The following is a 17623-nucleotide window of genomic DNA, read 5'->3' on the forward strand; positions in this document are numbered from 1 at the left end:
CTTTGGCCGGGATGCCCTTGGAGCGGGGATTTGGGAGCAGAGCTGGGGGCCTTTGGGGCAGGGGCTGAGCAGACGTGCCCTGGGCCCCCGGCAGGGTCCGTGTTATGCGGGCTACAAGCGCCGGGCTGGCGGCCCCTGTGCCTTCGTCATGCTGGAGCTATTCCTAAACACGCTCCGGCACAGCCCGGGAAGCGCTGCCAGCCAGCTGGCTCTGTCCTGCCTACGGATTTCTCTTGCTCGTCCTATTTTCCTTTGCTGTCTTTGGCACCGGTTAAAGAACCTGCTCCAGGTTTTGTCTGCCTTAACCCTCCCTGTGCCAAGCTGCTCCCACCCTGTGGGGTCCCTGGTTTTGGGGGGGAAGAAATATGCGGGCAGCGCTCGTGTCCCCCTCCCAGCAGCTGTCACCGGGTGATGTGCTCCCGTCGAGGCACGAATTCCTCCGGGCTCGTTTCTTCCCCTCCCTGCCGGCAGAAATGCCCCCCTCGGGGACCCCTCCCTGCTGCCCCTGGGTGCCCCTGCCCTGCTCGGGGCTGTCCCCGGTTACCGGCGCAGGTCCCCTGAGGACGCGGGGCTCCCTGGCCAATGTCGCTGCTGGCCAAGCAGGGGCTGGCACTGGGCTTCCCCCGGGCTCTGCCAGCCCGTGCAGTGTCGGGACATGTCGCTGTGGCGCTCAGTTCCCCGAGTGCCGCTCCTTTCCGTCATCACCTTTGGCTCGCAGCCGCGTTCGGGCTGGGCAGTGGCGGGACAGCCCCCTCTTATTCCGTTTGATCTTTTGCCTCTTATTCTGGGCTCCTCGTTTTGAGCCTGTACCAAATGAGGCTAAAATTAACTTCCTTAGCAGATGCCATAAATATTCTACCTGGGAGGGAGGGACTGTGCTGCCTCTTGGAGCCGTGTGCGTTTATATTTAGCTTTCTATTTCCCGTGCGCCGCTGCAGCTTCGTCCTCGGATAAAGGCGGTTTGCAGATCCCCGTTCCCGGATCCCGAGGATCCGGATGCTGCTCAGAGGAGGAGCTGAGCTGTCTAAAAGCTTTTTTCTGCCTTATGCAAACCCAGAACTATCTTGGCCACGATCTTTCGAGGGCTGGAAAAAATGCCCGGCCCGCAGCCGCGGCTGGAGGGGAGCTGGAAAACGGATGTGGAATTTTTCCCTGCGCTCCGGGAGCTGCTGTGCTTGTTCCTGGCCGCTGACAAATCCTCTGAAAGAGTGCTGTGACTCGCGGGGGTTCCCGGAGAGCGGCTTGTGTTCGAGAAATGGGTTTCGGTGGGTTTGGGAGAGCAGCAGGGGTGAGGGCTCGGGGGGCCCGGGCTGTTTCCAGGGGTGTTTCTGTGTTGAGTCATCTCTGAGTCACGGAGCGGAGGTGCGGGGGAAGCCGCTGCTGTTCATTCCTGCCTCTGCTTTGTCCTCTCTTCCTAGGGCGGGGTGTGAGGGCTGCTCTCCAGCCCCAAACCCCTGCAAGGAGGCTGCAGCTCATCTGGTGTCCCTGGGCACCTGCTCGATGTGCCAGGGCTGCTCAGAGAGCTGCACAATCGGCTGCTGAGCTGCGGTGCTGCTCCCTGGGCTGGATTTCACTGGGCTGTCCCGAATTTTTGGGGCATGAGGGAATGAGCCCAACCCCGCGGAGGGGTCAGAGCTGTCGGGGGGATCAGGAGGGCCCCGTTCTGACGTTGTTCTCCTCCCTGCCATCCGCTTGGGCAGGGATGTGCCTGCTCTGCCGGCTCTCCCCGCCCACCCTGAGCCCTTGGATCAGCCCTGGGGCCGTTTCACTGTCCTTGACACGGTGAGACTTTGGCTAATAAGTAACTGGCAGCTCTCTGCGCCCCTCGGTGTGCCCGTCGGCCCCGGAGCAGCGCCGGGTCGGGGCACGATGTGACACGGCCCCGGGTGCTGGGTGCTCTGCCTGGGGAGGGGAAAGAGCTGCTGGCTGGAGGGGGACAGGCTGTGCAAACACAGACCAGTCCAACCAGTAGCAGTGCGGGAGCTGCATGGGTGGAGGAGGGTCTGGGAGACGCTGGGCTGCCTCCCCTCTGCTCCTGGCCAACTGCTCCTCTCTTGGGAAAGTTTCCAGTGGGATCTTCCCACTGCCAGTGGTGATCCAGGAGGGGTTTCCCAAAGTGCCCACCTGGCTCTTGGCACGGGGACCCTCAGCCCTGTGCAGCCTGGTTCTGGTTGTGCCCCAGGACAAGGGACCCCTCTGGGCAGTCCTGCCTGTCCTGGTGCCACATGTGTCCCCACTCTGGATGGCCTCTGGTTATGCTGTAGCCACGCTTCAGGAGAAGCAGAGGGTGTGGGGAGGGTGGCTGGTGACTCAGGGGTGCTGGCAACACCAGCATCATCCCCTCCCAGGCCATGGGTAGAGATAGGAATAGTCTGAAATGCCCCGTCCCTGGTGTCCCCAAGCTTCTGTCCCCTCCTTGGAGGACACCTGGATTCCAGCATGGCACCTCCATGGAGCTGGAGAGATGCTCTGGGAGACCTCCATGGAGCTGGAGAGACGCTCTGTGCTGGGTCCTGTCCATTGCTCCCTCTCCTTAAGCTGCCTTCTGACTCACAGGATGAGCAGAGCCACAGCCCTTGCCTTGCCCCATGGGAGTTCATCCCATCCCACAGTGCAAGCCCCAGCCTGGGGACACAGGGGCTGTAGAACACAGCCCTTGGCACCTTCACTCCCAGGAGAGACCCCTGAGGAATTCAGTGCCCACTCTATGGACTGGCCATGTGGTGGCCACACAGTGAGCAGCTCCCCTCTGCAGGCAGGAACCAGCCCTCGTTAGCAGCACGCTGATGAGCAATGCCTTCCTGAACTGCAGCCCCTAACCTGATTAAGGCATTGCCTTGGCAGTGCCTCTTCCTCCCTGGCCCTAATGAGGACAAATCTCCTTTTTCCCAAACGTTGTTGTGGAGGGGGGAGCTCCTCCAAGGGCAGAGCCAGGGAGGCAGCACTGGGCTGCCAGGAGGAGAACTCCACAAGCCTTCCCAGCCCAAGGGGGTTTTGCCCTGTGCTTTGTGACCCTGCAGGCAGGAGCAGGTAAATGAAACCTGTTTAGTTGAAAAAAGGGAGGAAAAAGAATTAAGGCTCAGTGCTGCTGGGGGGGATGAGGGGGGCATGCACTTCCTTCAGCAGCAATGAGCTTGGGCTGGAACATTTTGCGTGGGGTGAAACCTCAGGCTCCTGGGTTTCTCCCCCGTCTGCCTCATGGAATCCCTGCCAGGGAGGGAATGCTTTGGCTGGGAGGAGGCTTTGCCCTTTCGGAGCAAACAAAGAGCAGCTTGTGCAGCTGGGGATACTTTGGGGGGAATCATCAACACAGGGCTGGGCTGATCCAGACCTCCATGGCCCTCTGGGACCCTCTTGAACACGCCAGGCCCCCTGAATCTCCAGCCCTGTGGACACGCTGGGTGTCCCCTGACATGTCCCGCCAGCAGCTCAGGATGGCTGGGCGTGCTGGCCCTCCTGGCACGCTGCAGGGCTCTGTGGCAAAACGTTTCTTCCAGGAGAAGGTTTTCATTAGCTGTTCCCAGTGGAGAGGAATTCTTGCCTGTGCTAACATCCAGTCCCTCTTTTTCCAAGAAAAATTGTGGCAGAGAAACGTGCTCCAGCACTTTTGGTTTGTGACCTTGCTCTCACTGCTGTGTTTGCCAGTGTCAGAGCTCATCCCCTCACCTTTCCCAGGGATGGGGGGAGTCAGAGGGAATCCTGTTGCCTCATATATATTTAGGATGAAAGGATCCACTCTGGAAAATTAAGGACCTTTGCTTTGGAGCTGGGGATTAAAGAGAAGTGATTGCCAAGAGAGTCAGGGCTGTGTTTGGTGTGGGAAGGGATCCATCCCAGCCTGCCTGGTCTCACATGCTGCCACAAGTGTTTTTCAGCCTTGCACGTGCCACTTCACTTGTCTGAGTCCCGCCAACACTCCAACTCCAGAGCGCAGGGAACGGGGAGTTCCCCTGTGTGGTGCTCAGGATGCAGACAGAGAAGGTGACACAGCCAGGGTGGGACATGTGGGACAGCTGCCAGCTCCTTATTCTGCTGAATTCATGCCCTTTGGGAGGGGTAGTTTCCTTTCGTGCTGCTGGCAGCCAGGAAAGGAGGAAGTCACCAGAGTTCTCCCTCTGGTCCTGGCCAAAATTAGAGCTGTCGTGGAGGATTCCCCAGGAAGCGCCAGCCCAGTGGGTCCAGGGAGAGCTGGGAATCACCTCCCACTGTGCTGCCACTGGCTGCATTACCTGTTTCACCATCCTGCTCTTTGTGAGGTTGTTTGCTGAGCCTGTTCCTTTGTGACCAGCTCAGCACGTTCCCAAACAGCTGAGGCTGGTGCTGTGTAAAACCTGTCCCTGCTGACAGCTGCCATCACACAGCACGGTGTCAGGGCTGGGTGCCCACCTGCCTCTGCTCCCTTCCCCTCCCTGCCCAGGGCTGAATGTCCCCAGTGTGAGGCTGAACAACTGTGGGGGCTGGCGTGGTCCCCCAGCCCTGCCTGGTGCAGTGGCAGCTGCAGCCCTGACTGCAGAGACATCTCTGTGACAGCCACTCTCTCAGCCACCTCCCAGGCATGGGGCAGCCACAGCTTCTCTGAGCAATGCCAGGGCCTCACCACCCTCACAGGGAAGAGTTTCTTCCCAATACCTCATCTAAATCTGCCCTCTCACTTTAAAGCCGTTCTGCTTTGCCCAGTCACTCCACAACCTTGATAAGAGTAAAAGAAAATCCCCACATTTTTCCTTGTTGCTGTACGTGAAGGATGTCTCAGCATGTCCGTGAGCCGTGGTGTGATACCCAGGGCTCTGTGGGTGCTGGGGAAAGCCAAAGGGTGTGGAACTTGGTTAATGAGGTGCAATGAGCTCAGCCCACAGAGACACCACAAAACCCAGCTGGGGTTGGGACACGTCTGTTCTGGTGAGGCTGAGTCAACATTTCACATTCCCTGTCATAAAGCAATTGCCTTTTCCAGTGAAGGTGAAGGTGCCCTTGGCTTGGGGTGTCCCCCAAGCTGCAGCCAACGCTCTGTTTCTGCCTGCCATGGTTAGCAGACCTGGGAATTGCAGCAACAGCAGGGACAAAGTCCCCCAGCACACAGGGTGGGTGCTGCCCCACCTGTGCTGTGCCTTCTTTAATTATGGGCTTGCACCTTGCAGGCGTTGGTGCTGCAGAGAGGTGGAGAGCCAGGGTAGGAACAAACATGGGCTCTCCTGAAGCTCTAGAATAACAAACATGGGCTCTCCTGAAGCTCTAGAATAACAAACATGGGCTCTCCTGAAGCTCTAGAGTAACAAACATGGGCTCTTGTGAAGCTCTAGAATAACAAATGTGGGCTCTCCTGAAGCTCTAGAATAACAACATGGGCTCTCCTGAATTGCTGGATTACAAACATGGGCTCTCCTGAAGCTCTAGAGTAACAAACATGGACCTGTGCCGGCAGTGACTCAACTGCTGCCAGGCTCTCGTGAAGCTCTAGAGTAACAAACATGGACTGTCCTGAAGCTGCTCAATAACAAACGTGGGCTCTCTGAAGCTCTAGAGTAACAAACATGGGCTCCCCTGAATTGCTGGATAACAAACATGGGCTCCCCTGTTGAATTTTCCTGTCGGGGCTGTGAGTGGCTCAGAAGCACCTCTGTAGGAGCAAGGTTCTGATGGCAGAGGTCTCTCCTCCCTCTTGCACAAAAGCCACCTCCAGGCACTTGCTCTGGTTGCTGCTTTGCACACACACATGTCCTCCTGTCTGTCCTCCTGCCACCCATCCAGTGCCACCACGCTGGTCAGGCAGAGCTTGGCATCACCACGCTGTGGTGTTCAATGGAAGCTAAGAGCTTTCACTTTATTTGGGTGATTTATTAACAGCTTACGGCACAGTTCCTCCCTAAAACCCCCTGTGAGTCACACGAGCCCAAACAAACACCCAAGCTGTTGGTGTGGGGGTGCAAAGTGGGCTCCAAAAGGGGTGGGAGCCCAAAGGAAGCTCAGCCCCGGTGCCCATGGGCATGGAGGGGTGCCAGCTGCCAGTGCCCTCCATCCCAGCCCCTGCCAGGGCTCAGAGCAGAGCAGGGAGGTGACTCATGCCCAGCATGTGGCTCTGGGCTGTGCTTTGGGGGCCCCCCCTGCCCTGCAGCCCTGCTCTGCCCCTTCCTTCCTTTCTGGCACCATGGCAGAGAGCCCAGCAGCACCCTGGGCTGCCAGGATGCTCCCCCAGGCTATACTGGGACAAACTGGGAGGTTTCCAAGTTGAGCCTCCGTGTTGGGGGCTTTAGAGGGAAGGGGAGCACTGAGGAGAGCAGCATCAGCTGTGGGCATTGTGTTTTGCTGTTTGGGTGGGCACCAGGCTCCCCTTTCAGGGCAGAGATGTTGCTTTGTGCCACCCAGCCTCAGCTCTGCAGTTCCAGGGCAAAAATTCACCAGCCTGGGGTGGGTTTGGTGCTGGGTGTGTGCTGGCCAGGTGAGGCTGGGCAGGAGGGACCTGGTGGGGAGGCTGGAGCATCTCATGGTGCTTCTGTTCACTGGCAGCCCTGTGCAAGCAGCAATTGGGGCTAAATTCTGCTTTCTAGGGATGCCACATCTGCAGACCTCGCTCTGGGGAAGTGCTGATTTCCTGCCCACGTGCCAAGCAGGTTTGGGCTCCGTCCCTGCGCGGTGCAGGGAGGTGTGCTGGCAGCTCTGCACGTGGCACAGCGCACCAGGCACCTTGGTCACTGCTCATCCCTGTGCTGAGCCGCGTTCTCCTGCTGGAATCCCATCCCCATCCATCCCCAGAGCCCCCCCAGCAGCAGCTGCAGCTCCCTGTGCCGGCAGTGACTCAACTGCTGCCACCGCCACATGCAAACAGACCTTGTGGGCAATGTAAACACCTCGGGTGCCTTTATCTGCTGCTGGAGCCGGCCTAGCAAACCCTTTTGTTCCCAGGAGTATGTGTGGCATCTGGAGCCAACAATCCCCTGCTTTGTTTCTTAAGCAAATGTTGCTGGCCAGAAGCTTTGCGTACCCAGTTTATGGAAAACGGGGTGAGCTGCTGCTGCTTCTGAAGAGGAAAAGGAGGCCTTGAACTCATCCCCTGTTTTGCCTCTCTTGCCTCCTTTCTGCCTTGTCCCACCTTGCACAGGGCTCTGGTTTCCATTGTGGATCAGGATGCAGCAGGTACAGGGTGACATCCTCATCCTTCCCACACCACTTTGGGCTCAGGAGCTGCAGGTGTGCACAGAAGGAAGGGATTTGTAGCCACATTTGCTCAGTGGCAGCATGTTTCCTTGCTCCTGGGGCTCTTTTGCCTCTCTTGGCTCCTTTCTGCCTTGTCCCAGCTTGCACATGTTTCCATTGTGGATCAGGATACAGCAGGTACAGAGCAACCTCCTCATCCTTTCCACTCCCCTTTGGGCTCAGGAGCTCCACATGAGAGCAGAGGGAAGGGATTTGTAGCCACATCTGCACAGTGGCAGCATGTTTCCTTGCTCCTGGGGCTGTTTAACCTCTCTTGGCTCCTTTCTGCCTTGTCCCAGCTTGCACATGTTTCCATTGTGGATCAGGATACAGCAGGTACAGAGCAACCTCCTCATCCTTTCCACTCCCCTTTGGGCTCAGGAGCTGCACATGAGAGCAGAGGGAAGGGAGTTACAGCCACATCTGCTCAGTGGCAGCATGTTTCCTTGCTCCTGGGGCTGGGATTGCCTCCCTGGCATTGCATCCCTGCTGCACATCCTGGCTGTGTCGCCAGTTAGGGCTGTTTTCCCCCAGTGCTCCTGTCCTGAAGGTATGACTAACACAGTGACTCAGCTCCCTGGTTTTAACTGCCTTTGTAAGGCTCCCACCATCTCCCCGGGAAACACCGGGAATCTCTGCTTTGTCCTCGTCCTTTGAGGTGCTGGTTTATGGGTTTGGGATGTGTTGAAGTGAACAGAATGTTCTGGGGCTTCCATGGAGGGGCAACACTCAGAGCTGCTCTGGGTGATTAAAAACACCAAACCCACAACTTTCCCATTGAGTTTTAGCCCAATTATTCAAAAGCTGGCTTGGAGTAAGATAGTCAAGGCTGGGCAAAACTCCTTCAAATTCATCCAGTCCAAAGCTTAATTGTTAATTTGTTATTACTTAACATGTAATTTAACTTTATTAATGGTACAAATCTGACTTGTTAAAATGGTGAATGTTCAGAGTAGTGGCATAAAGACTTGGAATTTCCAACTTCCCTCCTCTTCCCAAAGGCTTTGGCTTTAGTCAGCAACACACAACCCTGCAAGCTGTTAGCAAACTCTGGGTTGGGAAAAACAAGCTGACAACGCCCTCAAGCACATGGTGGGGTTTTTGGGGCTGTCCTGTGCAGGAGTTGAAATCTGTGATCCTTGTGGGTCCCTTCCAACTGAGAATATTCCATGATCTCAAAGCTTTTTTTCTCGTGTCTCTCCTACTGGAATCTTGCCCTCAGAAGGTGGAATTGAGCAGTGTGGAAGGTGGTGTATTGACATATTTGAGTTGTGTCTAAAAAAAATTCACTTTCCAGCTCAATTCCAAAATCTTTTTAGCACGTTTCTTTTTCTTGATAGGGGGTATTATTGCTTTAATCTATATTTAGGACGATTCAATCCCAGGCCATCAAGTGTCTTTTAGCTAACCCAATTCATGATTTCATGGGAAGGTAAGGAAAGGCAGGCTGGCGTGTTTGGAATGGATGGGTTTGGGTTGTGCTGAGCCTGGGCTGCAGTGGGGTTGGCCAGAACACTTCTTGGTGCTCTGAGAAGTTGAGATGTTCAGGTTTATACAGAGATAGAATCACATAAATAGTTTAGGTTGGCTCCAAGATCATTGAGTTCCCCCAAAGGCCACCACTAAGCTGTGTCCCCAAATGCCACATCCACCTGTCTGTTAAATCTCTCCAGGAAGGGGGAAGCTCCACCACTGCCCTGGGCAGCCTGTTCAAGTGTTTGGTGACGTTTTTCAGTGGAAAATGCAGTTTTTTCAACAAGCAAACCCCCGGCTCAGCCCCCTGCACAGACACTGGCCAGGTTTTCCCAGCGCCGTGTAATCCCCAAGCTCTTCAGGACCAGCTCTGGTAACAGAGCTGGGACTGGGCCAGCTTTGCTAAATCAAGTTTCAGCCGGTAGCTCTTTGCTGTCCCCCCAGGCTGGAGGCTGGTTCCAGGTAACCCAGGGCTTGGTGGCAAAATTCGCCACAGGGAAATCCTGCCCTCCTTTTGCTGGGCTCCCTGTGCTCCCCCCAGCACTGGGACTCCAGGGCTGATCCTCCTCGCGCTTTGCATCCTCTTTGCATTTATCTCCTGGGGCTTGCTGCACCCTGGAAAAGCTTTTGCCAGGCAGCTGAGAAAAGGATTTCCATGGGTTACAGGGGGTCCTACAGGCAGCAGATGGGGTCCCACAGCTCTCAGGGGGTGTCCCAGGCAGGCAGGCTCTGGCAGACACAAAACTGGGGTGTTGTGATGCATGGGACACTTGTCCATGGAGGACAAGTCCTGCCCTTTGTGCAGAAGCACAGATTTAAGCCTGACACAAACCTCCCCCAAAAACACAACGTGGGCTGTAGAAAACCAAATCCTTCCCATTCCCCTGATGACTCCCATGTGGCAAAAGGGCAAAACCCCCCTTTTCCAGCTCTGGAACTCCCTCCAAAACCAGGGGCTGTTACAGTGGGGGACTCAGCCCAAGCAGCCGCGTCAGTTGGTGATTTGGGATTTCCATTTGAGCTGCTGGTGAGTCACCAGCTGGCGTGACAGCCTGGACAGGGAGTGAGCCACTCTGGGGCTCCCCAGCCAGCACCGAGCTGCAGCATTGTTAATTCTGAACAATTAATACTCTATTTATTGTCAGAAATGTGCTTGGAGCTCTTGAGCAGCCCGTGGCTGTTGTGGTGCTGCTGGAGCTGAAGTGCTTCTCCTGTGGCAGGAAGGGAGGCTGAAGGGTCACAGGTCTTTGTTCTGGTGCATCCAGCAGGAGAAAAACTTCTCCAGACCTTCAGAGGGACGTGTGTGGCTGATTCCTGGGGGTATCAGCATGGTCAGGTGTGCAGCCACAGCTCCCAGCAGTGTTCCTGGTGATGGGAGCTGTGGAGGGACAGGAACATCTTGGATTTGGGGAATCCTATACAGGGGGGTCTCCTTGCCTCCCCGTGAAAGGCTTTGTCCTGGTTCCCAACGAAGCAGCAGTTTTGGTTCATTTTAAACTCATTTTAAGCAGCAGTTTTGGTTCATTTTAAGAACATCTTGGATTTGAGGAGTCCTAGACAGGAGGACCTGTTTGCTTTCTCATGAAAAGCTTTGTCCTGGTTCCAAACGAAGCAGCAGTTTTGGTTCATTTTAAACTCATTTTAAGCAGCAGTTTTGGTTCATTTTAAGAACATCTTGGATTTGGGGGCTTCTAGACGGGGGGGTCTGTTTGCCTCCCCGTGAAAAGCTTTGTCCTGGTTCCCAACGAAGCAGCAGTTTTGGTTCATTTCAAGGATGCAAGGAGAGGCCAGATCCCAATTCCAGGAGGGGAAGCCCAGCTCCTGGGAGATGCCAGTGAGCTCTTTGTGCTCCACAGGGGCCACACAGAGCTGGACAAGCCCCTCATCCCCATGGCTGAGCATGCCATGAGTGCATCAGGAGGGCCAGCACTGACCCTGGCACCGGGGAGGGTCCTTGGCACCTCTGATGCCAGATGTGGGAGCTGTTTCCATGCACACGGCTGGTGCTGGCGTGCCCAGCTGCCTCTGGTGCCCCACAGGATGCTGGCTCCGTGCAGACACTGTCCTTGCTGTGCATCATGCTGGCTATTTCCAGCTCCCCTGCATGGAGACCAGCCCGTGTTTATCCTGGTGATTTGGCAGAGCTGCTGCGGCACAGATGAGTCAGAAGCTGGGAGAAGCTGCTTTGCCACATTCCCATTGCCCCACTGCAGAGCTCTTCCAGCTCTGCCTCTCCTCATCCTGTGGGGCCCCTGCTCTCTTGGGTGGGGGAACAAAGCAAGCCCTGGGAGTGGGGAGCAATGCCTGCAGTGGGGTGATGATCCCTGGCATGGGTGTGACACGGTGCCACGTGTGACATGGAAACACACAAGGTCTCAACTGTGTTTCCAGAAGAAACCTATAATATGAGAGACTCCTCACTCCTCGATGAACTGAGAATTGATTGTCTAAAGGGTGGTGATGGACTGAGAGTTGGTGATCTGAGAGATAGATGTGTTGGAAATTTGGTGAGGGGAGGAGGAATGGTTTTTGGAAGGTTTTCATTCTTTCTGTGTGTTTTTTTTTTTTACATATAGTTGTAGGTTAATTAAGTTTTACCTTCTTTATTCCTAAATTGGGGCCTGCTTTGCTCTATTCCTGGTCACATCTCACAGCAGACACCAGGGACAATGTATTTTCATGGGGGCACTGGCGTTGCACCAGTGTCAAACCATGACAGTGTGGTGATGCTGGGGCAGATCCCGGGCACTGGAGGCAGTGCCATGGAGAGCAAGCAGCCTGCCCAAGGTGCAGCAAAGCAGATTTTCTGGGTCCTCCCAGCAATCTGGGCACACACACTGCCACTCCTGCCCAAGCTGTGAACGTGTCAAAGCCTTTTTTGGGATAGCCAGGAGCAGGCAGCTGTGGGCCCTGGCAGCCAGGTGGGACTGGGATCTGCAATCTAGGGGATTTGCAGAGCTCCATAAAGATTTATGGATGGGGCAGGAGCCAGCGAGTTCCCTGAGCTGGCAGCTTTTGCAGGGTGGGGCAGCTGCAGTTGGGAGGCAGGGAGGGAGGGGAGCTGTGCCTCCCCAAGCTCCATCCCACTCATTGATCCTCTCCCAGCGCACAAAGCCCAGCGCTGCCCGTGCTTCAGGAACACTTGTGGGCACTAACAGTGGAGAGGGAAACCAAAGAGTGTTTCCTAAAAACGCACTCAGTGGGCTCTGGCATCTCGGAGAGGGTTGGCATCTCTCCAGCAGCCTGGTGGGCTCTGCCTGGAGCTGTTCCAACAGCTCTGTCCTGTCTTGACTTTTCCAGAGGGAGAGCCCAGACCTGCCGGGTTTCCTGGCTGGGATTTTGGGGCAGACAGGGGGGAGCAGTAGCAGATGCTGCTCTGTGGGGCTGTCCCTGAGCCCTCTCTGACTTCACAGCCTCGTGTCTGTCTGTGCTGAGCGCAGCCACAGCAGATCCAACTTTCCATTAACATTTGGATTTTCTGGCAGCTCGGCTGCAATTTTCAATCTTTTTTTTTTTTTCCCTTCTTCCTGCTTTTAAAAGCTAAAAATAAAATGTCTTGAGGCCCCTTTTCCCTCCATCTTTTCTCTTGAGACATTTGTTTCTTGAGGATTTGATGCCTCTGTTGTTTTTTCTCCTCTTGGATTGTTTGCACCCGTGGCTCTCGCAGCACAGGGGATCAAATCCTGTGGGATTTGGAGGCACCCAGCCCTCCAGAATGAGCCTCTGCTTCCCTTTTCACTGGGGAATTTGGGATCTCGTAGGCTCTAGCAGGGGCCAGTGAAACACTCTGGGGAGGAGGAGGAAGGTCTGCCTTCGTCCTCCTCTCCAGGGAGGTGGGAGTGACACAGCTGCCATGGAAGTTTTTATTTTTAGCCCAGCGCCAGCTGGAGCCTGTGAGGCTTCCCTGGAATAAAAGCAGGACCTGAGGGCAGGAGAAGGGAAAACTCAAACCCTGGCTGGGCTGGAGCAGGGACCAGCAGGGCTGGCCTGGAGTGGTTGGGGCTGGGGGTCCCCATGGCCAGAGAGGACTCACCTGTGTGCTCATTCCTTCTCCAGAGGCTGCTGCCACCTTTGGGGTCAGGCTGTGTCTGGAAGGAACATGGGGGAGATGCTGAGCCCCAGGGAGCCTGACTGGACCCCCCAGAACAGGGGGCAGGAGAGGATTTGTCTCACCCCTCTCCCTCTGGCAGAGCTGCTCCAAGCCCCTGGTTCTCCTCCTCACAGTGGAACCCAGAGCTGAGCACAGGAGGCTTCTGAGCAAAAGGGATTTGTCCTTGAGCCATCTGGGATTTACTATGGGGCTTGATGCCCAGAACCCTGGATGCTTCTGGTCCCTGGAGAGGCAAATCTGCTGCAGGCACAAGTGCAACCCTCAGCATTTCCCCCTCTGTTTGCCCCTGGTCAATGGAGCTGCTGCCCCTTGAAAGAGTGACACCATCCAGGTCGTGCTGGAGCCCCATCCCAACGAGCCTGGAGTGTCCTCCAGCTGTACCCAAACAAACAGCAAAACCCCAGGGATGAGCAGAGAGCAGCCCCAAACCCCAGGGATGAGGAGCAGCCCCATCACTCCTCAGGAAGGACAGGGCTGCACCCCACCAGCAGTGCTGGGGTGGCCACACTGGCCACGGAGGCTGAGGCAGGGCCAGATGGGAAAACCCAGGGAGCCTTGGAGCAGCCTGGGACCCACTCCCAGCTGGCACTCCTGTCCTGTGAGTCACTGGCACGAAAGGAGGGGGTTGAACAGGAAGGACCCAGCAGCAGAGCTCCAGCAGCAAATGAGACTGTGGTTCCCTGAAAAAAGCAGCATTTCTTGGTCAGTTATTCCACTGTGGGCAAAATTCCAAATTCTCTAGACTGCTGAAATGCTATTTAGACATAAAAGAGGCTGGTTTATGGAATTTATGGGCTATGAAATCATACTCTGCGCATGGCATTGAGACCCCCTTACCTGGGAGCCCCAGACATTAGAATATGAAAATCCGACCATGGATAGATTCTAGAATTCATTAGAGATCCAACATGTCACACTGAGCCCTTTGCACCACAATAAAGAGTGTTCTGGGCTGGGAAAGGAGCTTTCAGAAATTGAAAGAAAGGCAGAAGACAGATCTTCATTCACTTCCAAGAAAAAGTCTGCAAGCTGCTCCTGGATTCCCAGAGGCTCTTGGGCTCTGCTTTTCTTGACAGCAGCACTTTAAGTGATTCTGAATTTCCTTACTGTACATGTAGGAATTGTGGGGGTTTTTTTAAACTGTCCTTAAGTGGAATTCCTGCTCTTTTAACATGGAATATCCTGGGATTTGAAGGGAGGTTTGCACTTAAAAACAGTAGCCTGGGATTTTGAAACCTGGGGTTTTGAAACCCAAAATAACAGAATAACTTCTCCATGCTGGCTCGGGTCAGGAAACAGAAAGAAATGCAGGAAAATCTGCTCCTGGCTAATCCAGGAGCTTCCAACATCCCCCACCTGCGAGTCTGGGAGCTCTGTCCTGCTGCTCCTGGGTCCATTCCTGGTGCTCCGGGTGCTGCTCTGGGATGGGCTCTGGATGGACTCTGGGATGGACTCTGGGATGGGCTCTGGATGGACTCTGGGATGGACTCTGGGATGGGCTCTGGATGGACTCTGGGATGGACTCTGGGATGGGCTCTGGATGGACTCTGGGATGGACTCTGGGATGGGCTCTGGATGGACTCTGGGATGGACTCTGGGATGGGCTCTGGATGGACTCTGGGATGGACTCTGGGATGGGCTCTGGATGGACTCTGGGATGGACTCTGGGATGGGCTCTGGATGGACTCTGGGATGGACTCTGGGATGGGCTCTGGATGGACTCTGGGATGGACTCTGGGATGGGCTCTGGATGGACTCTGGGATGGACTCTGGGATGGGCTCTGGATGGACTCTGGGATGGACTCTGGGATGGGCTCTGGATGGACTCTGGGATGGACTCTGGGATGGGCTCTGGATGGACTCTGGGATGGACTCTGGGATGGGCTCTGGATGGACTCTGGGATGGACTCTGGGATGGGCTCTGGATGGACTCTGGGATGGACTCTGGGATGGGCTCTGGATGGACTCTGGGATGGACTCTGGGATGGGCTCTGGGATGGGCTCTGGATGGGCTCTGGATGGGCTCTGGATGGGGTCTGGATGCTGCCATGGGACACACAGAGTGTCTCAGCCATTCCTGGGTTTGTCACCTCGGTGTCCCGGCTCTGGTGCTCCCTCCTGGCCCCGGGAGGGGTGACAGTCCCAGCCCGGGCTTGGCGGCTGCTGGGGAGCCCTTGGGTGTTTTCTTTTAATAGGACCGACCGAAATAGCTCCAGGCTGTGTTTTGGTGTGCAGTCAGATCAGGTTCCCTGGTCACACGGCGGGGATGAGGAGCGGCTCTGAGTGGCTGGAAAAGAGAGGGGGGCCAGGATGGTGGTGGCAGAGGTGGGGCTGGGGACTGAGGCACCACAGCTGAGGCACCAGCTGAGCTCACAGCGAGGCACAGCCACAGCAGGGCAGTGCCAGCCCCTGCTGCTCCCTGGCTGCTCCAGGAGAGGCACCAAACTCCTGGCTCTGGCACAGGACTCCTCTGCCTGGGCACCAGAGTGGGCAGCACTGGCCATGGGGCAGTTCCAGCTCCTCCCCAGCTGCTGCTCCACCATCCAGCCCCACCTCAGAGCTGAGCCATGCCGTGCTGAGCCACGCTAACACATCTGTGTCCCATGCCATGGTGCCCTCTGCCATGCTAACACATCTGAGTGTCCCATGCCATGGTGCCCTCTGCCACCCCTCACAGTGCAGATCCGTGTCATGCTGTGCAGCAGTCTGAATAGCTGCTAGTATAGTCCAGGGTAAGGAAGCAAAAAGGATCTTTGCATAATATGCACAGATGTTTTATTCAGCCCTGTGGTGAGATGTGCAGGTGCCAGCACCCACATGCAGAGGGTCTGGCTTACAGTCCTGGTTCAGGGCAAATTTGAGAGACAATCCCCAAAGGGGCTCCTCTAGGAAAGCAGATTCAATTGACCCCTCCCCACAACCGGTCCAGGAGAAAATACCTCCTTGGAAAAAAAATTTAAATAATAATTATTTATTACTTTTAAAAAATTTATTTGTTTATTAAATAATAAAACCTAAATAATATTAAACAATAAAACCCCTTGCTGCTCCAAAAGAGATGACAAACTGAGAAAGTCCCTCCCTGGGCTGCAGTTCATCTCACTCAGGCTCTGATCAGTCCCTCCAGTGCTGGAAATGTCACGGGCCAGGCCCAGCCTGGTGGCCACAGGCGCCGCGTGCAGCTGCTGGTGCTCTGCTGGTGTTCAGGCCAGAGCAGGGCTGAACAGGTCCAAAGAAAAAGGGAAGAAAAAAGCCACAGTCCAGAGAACTTCTTTGCCTCAGCTAGCTAAACTAACTAAAACAAAGGAAAGCTCTGTCCCCTCTGCCTGTCCATCCTCAGACAGCGCAGTCCAGGATCAGGAATGTGGAGGAGTGAGGGCAGTGTCTGAAAACAAACTGCTGCTTCTTCTCTGGCCCCTTCACTCTCTGCAACAAGGCTTAAAGGTGCAAAACTTACTATTCAGCATCAACAGAACAGATGATTGGGGATAAAAGCATCGTATAGTCAACCTAGGGCACTTCATCTCTGCAGGGGCCTGGGGGCTGACCCTGCTCTCGGGGCAGTACAAAGGTGAGGGACAGTGTGGTGGTGTTCACAGGGGTCTGAGGATGAGGGAAGAGATGAGGATCTGACTCCATGGTTCAGAAGGCTTGATTTATTATTTTATGATATATATTATACTTAAACTATACTAAAAGAATAGAAGAAAGGATTTCATTAGAAGGCTAGCTAAGAATAGAAAAAGAAAGAATTAATAACTTAAAGGCTTGTGTCTCAGACAGAGAGTCCGAGCCAGCTGGGCTGTGATTGGCCATTAATTAGAAACAACCACACGAGACCAATCACAGATGCACCTGTTGCATTCCACAGCAGCAGATAATCAATGTTTACATTTTGTTCCTGAGGCCTCTCAGCTTCTCAGGAGGAAAAATCCTAAGGAAAGGATTTTTCATAAAATGTGTCTGTGACAGGCCACTCAGGGAACAGGGAAGGAGTGGCTCAGGGACATGGGAACAGACATAGAAGCAGGGGAAGGAGCCAGTGGGATCTAACAGCTTTTTGAGGGAGGATTCTTGTGTCTCCCTAGACCAGGGGATGCCCCCCCCAGGGTCTCCACACTGCTGTGCCACAGCTGTGTCCCACCACGCTGCCCTGCATGCCAGCACACAGTGCCAGGCCAGCCCCAGCCTGGTCAGCTCTGCTCTCCTGCCATGCTGGGGGGTGCAGATTGCACCTGGTGCTGCGCCCTGACACTCCTCCTGCTCTGAGAGTCATTCCCAGCCCTTCCTGCTTCCCGCTATCCCAGCTAGGGCTGGCTGTGCTGGCTGGCTGGGATGGGATGGGCCCCGTGTGGGTTGTTCTTGGTGTCAGCAGTGCAGCCCTTTTGGGAGTGATCAGAGGGGAGCTGCAGTGACACTCTGTGTGCTCGGGGTACAGCGCACAGGCTTGTCTGAGAACAGCCCTGAGGAGAACTTGGAGGTTTTGGTGGATGAGAAGCTTGATAAGACCTTGGAGTCCTTTTCAGTACTTCGAGGGACTAGAAAATTTTGAGAGGGATTTCAGATAGGGGTCTGGAGTGACAGGACAAGGGGGAATGGCTTCCCCCTGCCAAAAGGCAGGGTTAGATGGGATACTGGGAAGAAATTCTTCCCTGTGAGGCTGCTGAGGCCCTGGCACAGGCGCCCAGAGAAGCTGTGGCTGCCCCTGGATCCCTGGAGGTGTTCCAGGCCAGGTTGGATGGGGCTTGGAGCCACCTGGTTTAGTGGAAGATGTCCCTGCCCATGGCAGGGTGTGGAACTAGATGAGCTTTAAGGTCCCTTTGAACCAAAGCAACTCCATCAGTTCCT

General features: G+C 55.2%; 1 protein-coding gene across 1 annotated transcript in view; it reads left to right on the top strand.

Annotated features, from left to right (window-relative positions):
- The window catches only part of LMNA (lamin A/C), a 54208-nt gene that overhangs the window by 27231 nt on the left and 9354 nt on the right, over positions 1 to 17623 (top strand). Inside the window, exon 3 of the mRNA XM_005429388.3 lies at positions 15507 to 15532. Within this exon, the coding sequence (XP_005429445.1) occupies positions 15507 to 15532 (26 nt within the window). The remainder of the gene's footprint in view (positions 1 to 15506; positions 15533 to 17623) is intronic.

The sequence above is a fragment of the Geospiza fortis genome, unplaced genomic scaffold (assembly GCF_000277835.1).
Source record: "Geospiza fortis unplaced genomic scaffold, GeoFor_1.0 scaffold387, whole genome shotgun sequence".
Lineage (NCBI taxonomy): Eukaryota > Metazoa > Chordata > Aves > Passeriformes > Thraupidae > Geospiza > Geospiza fortis.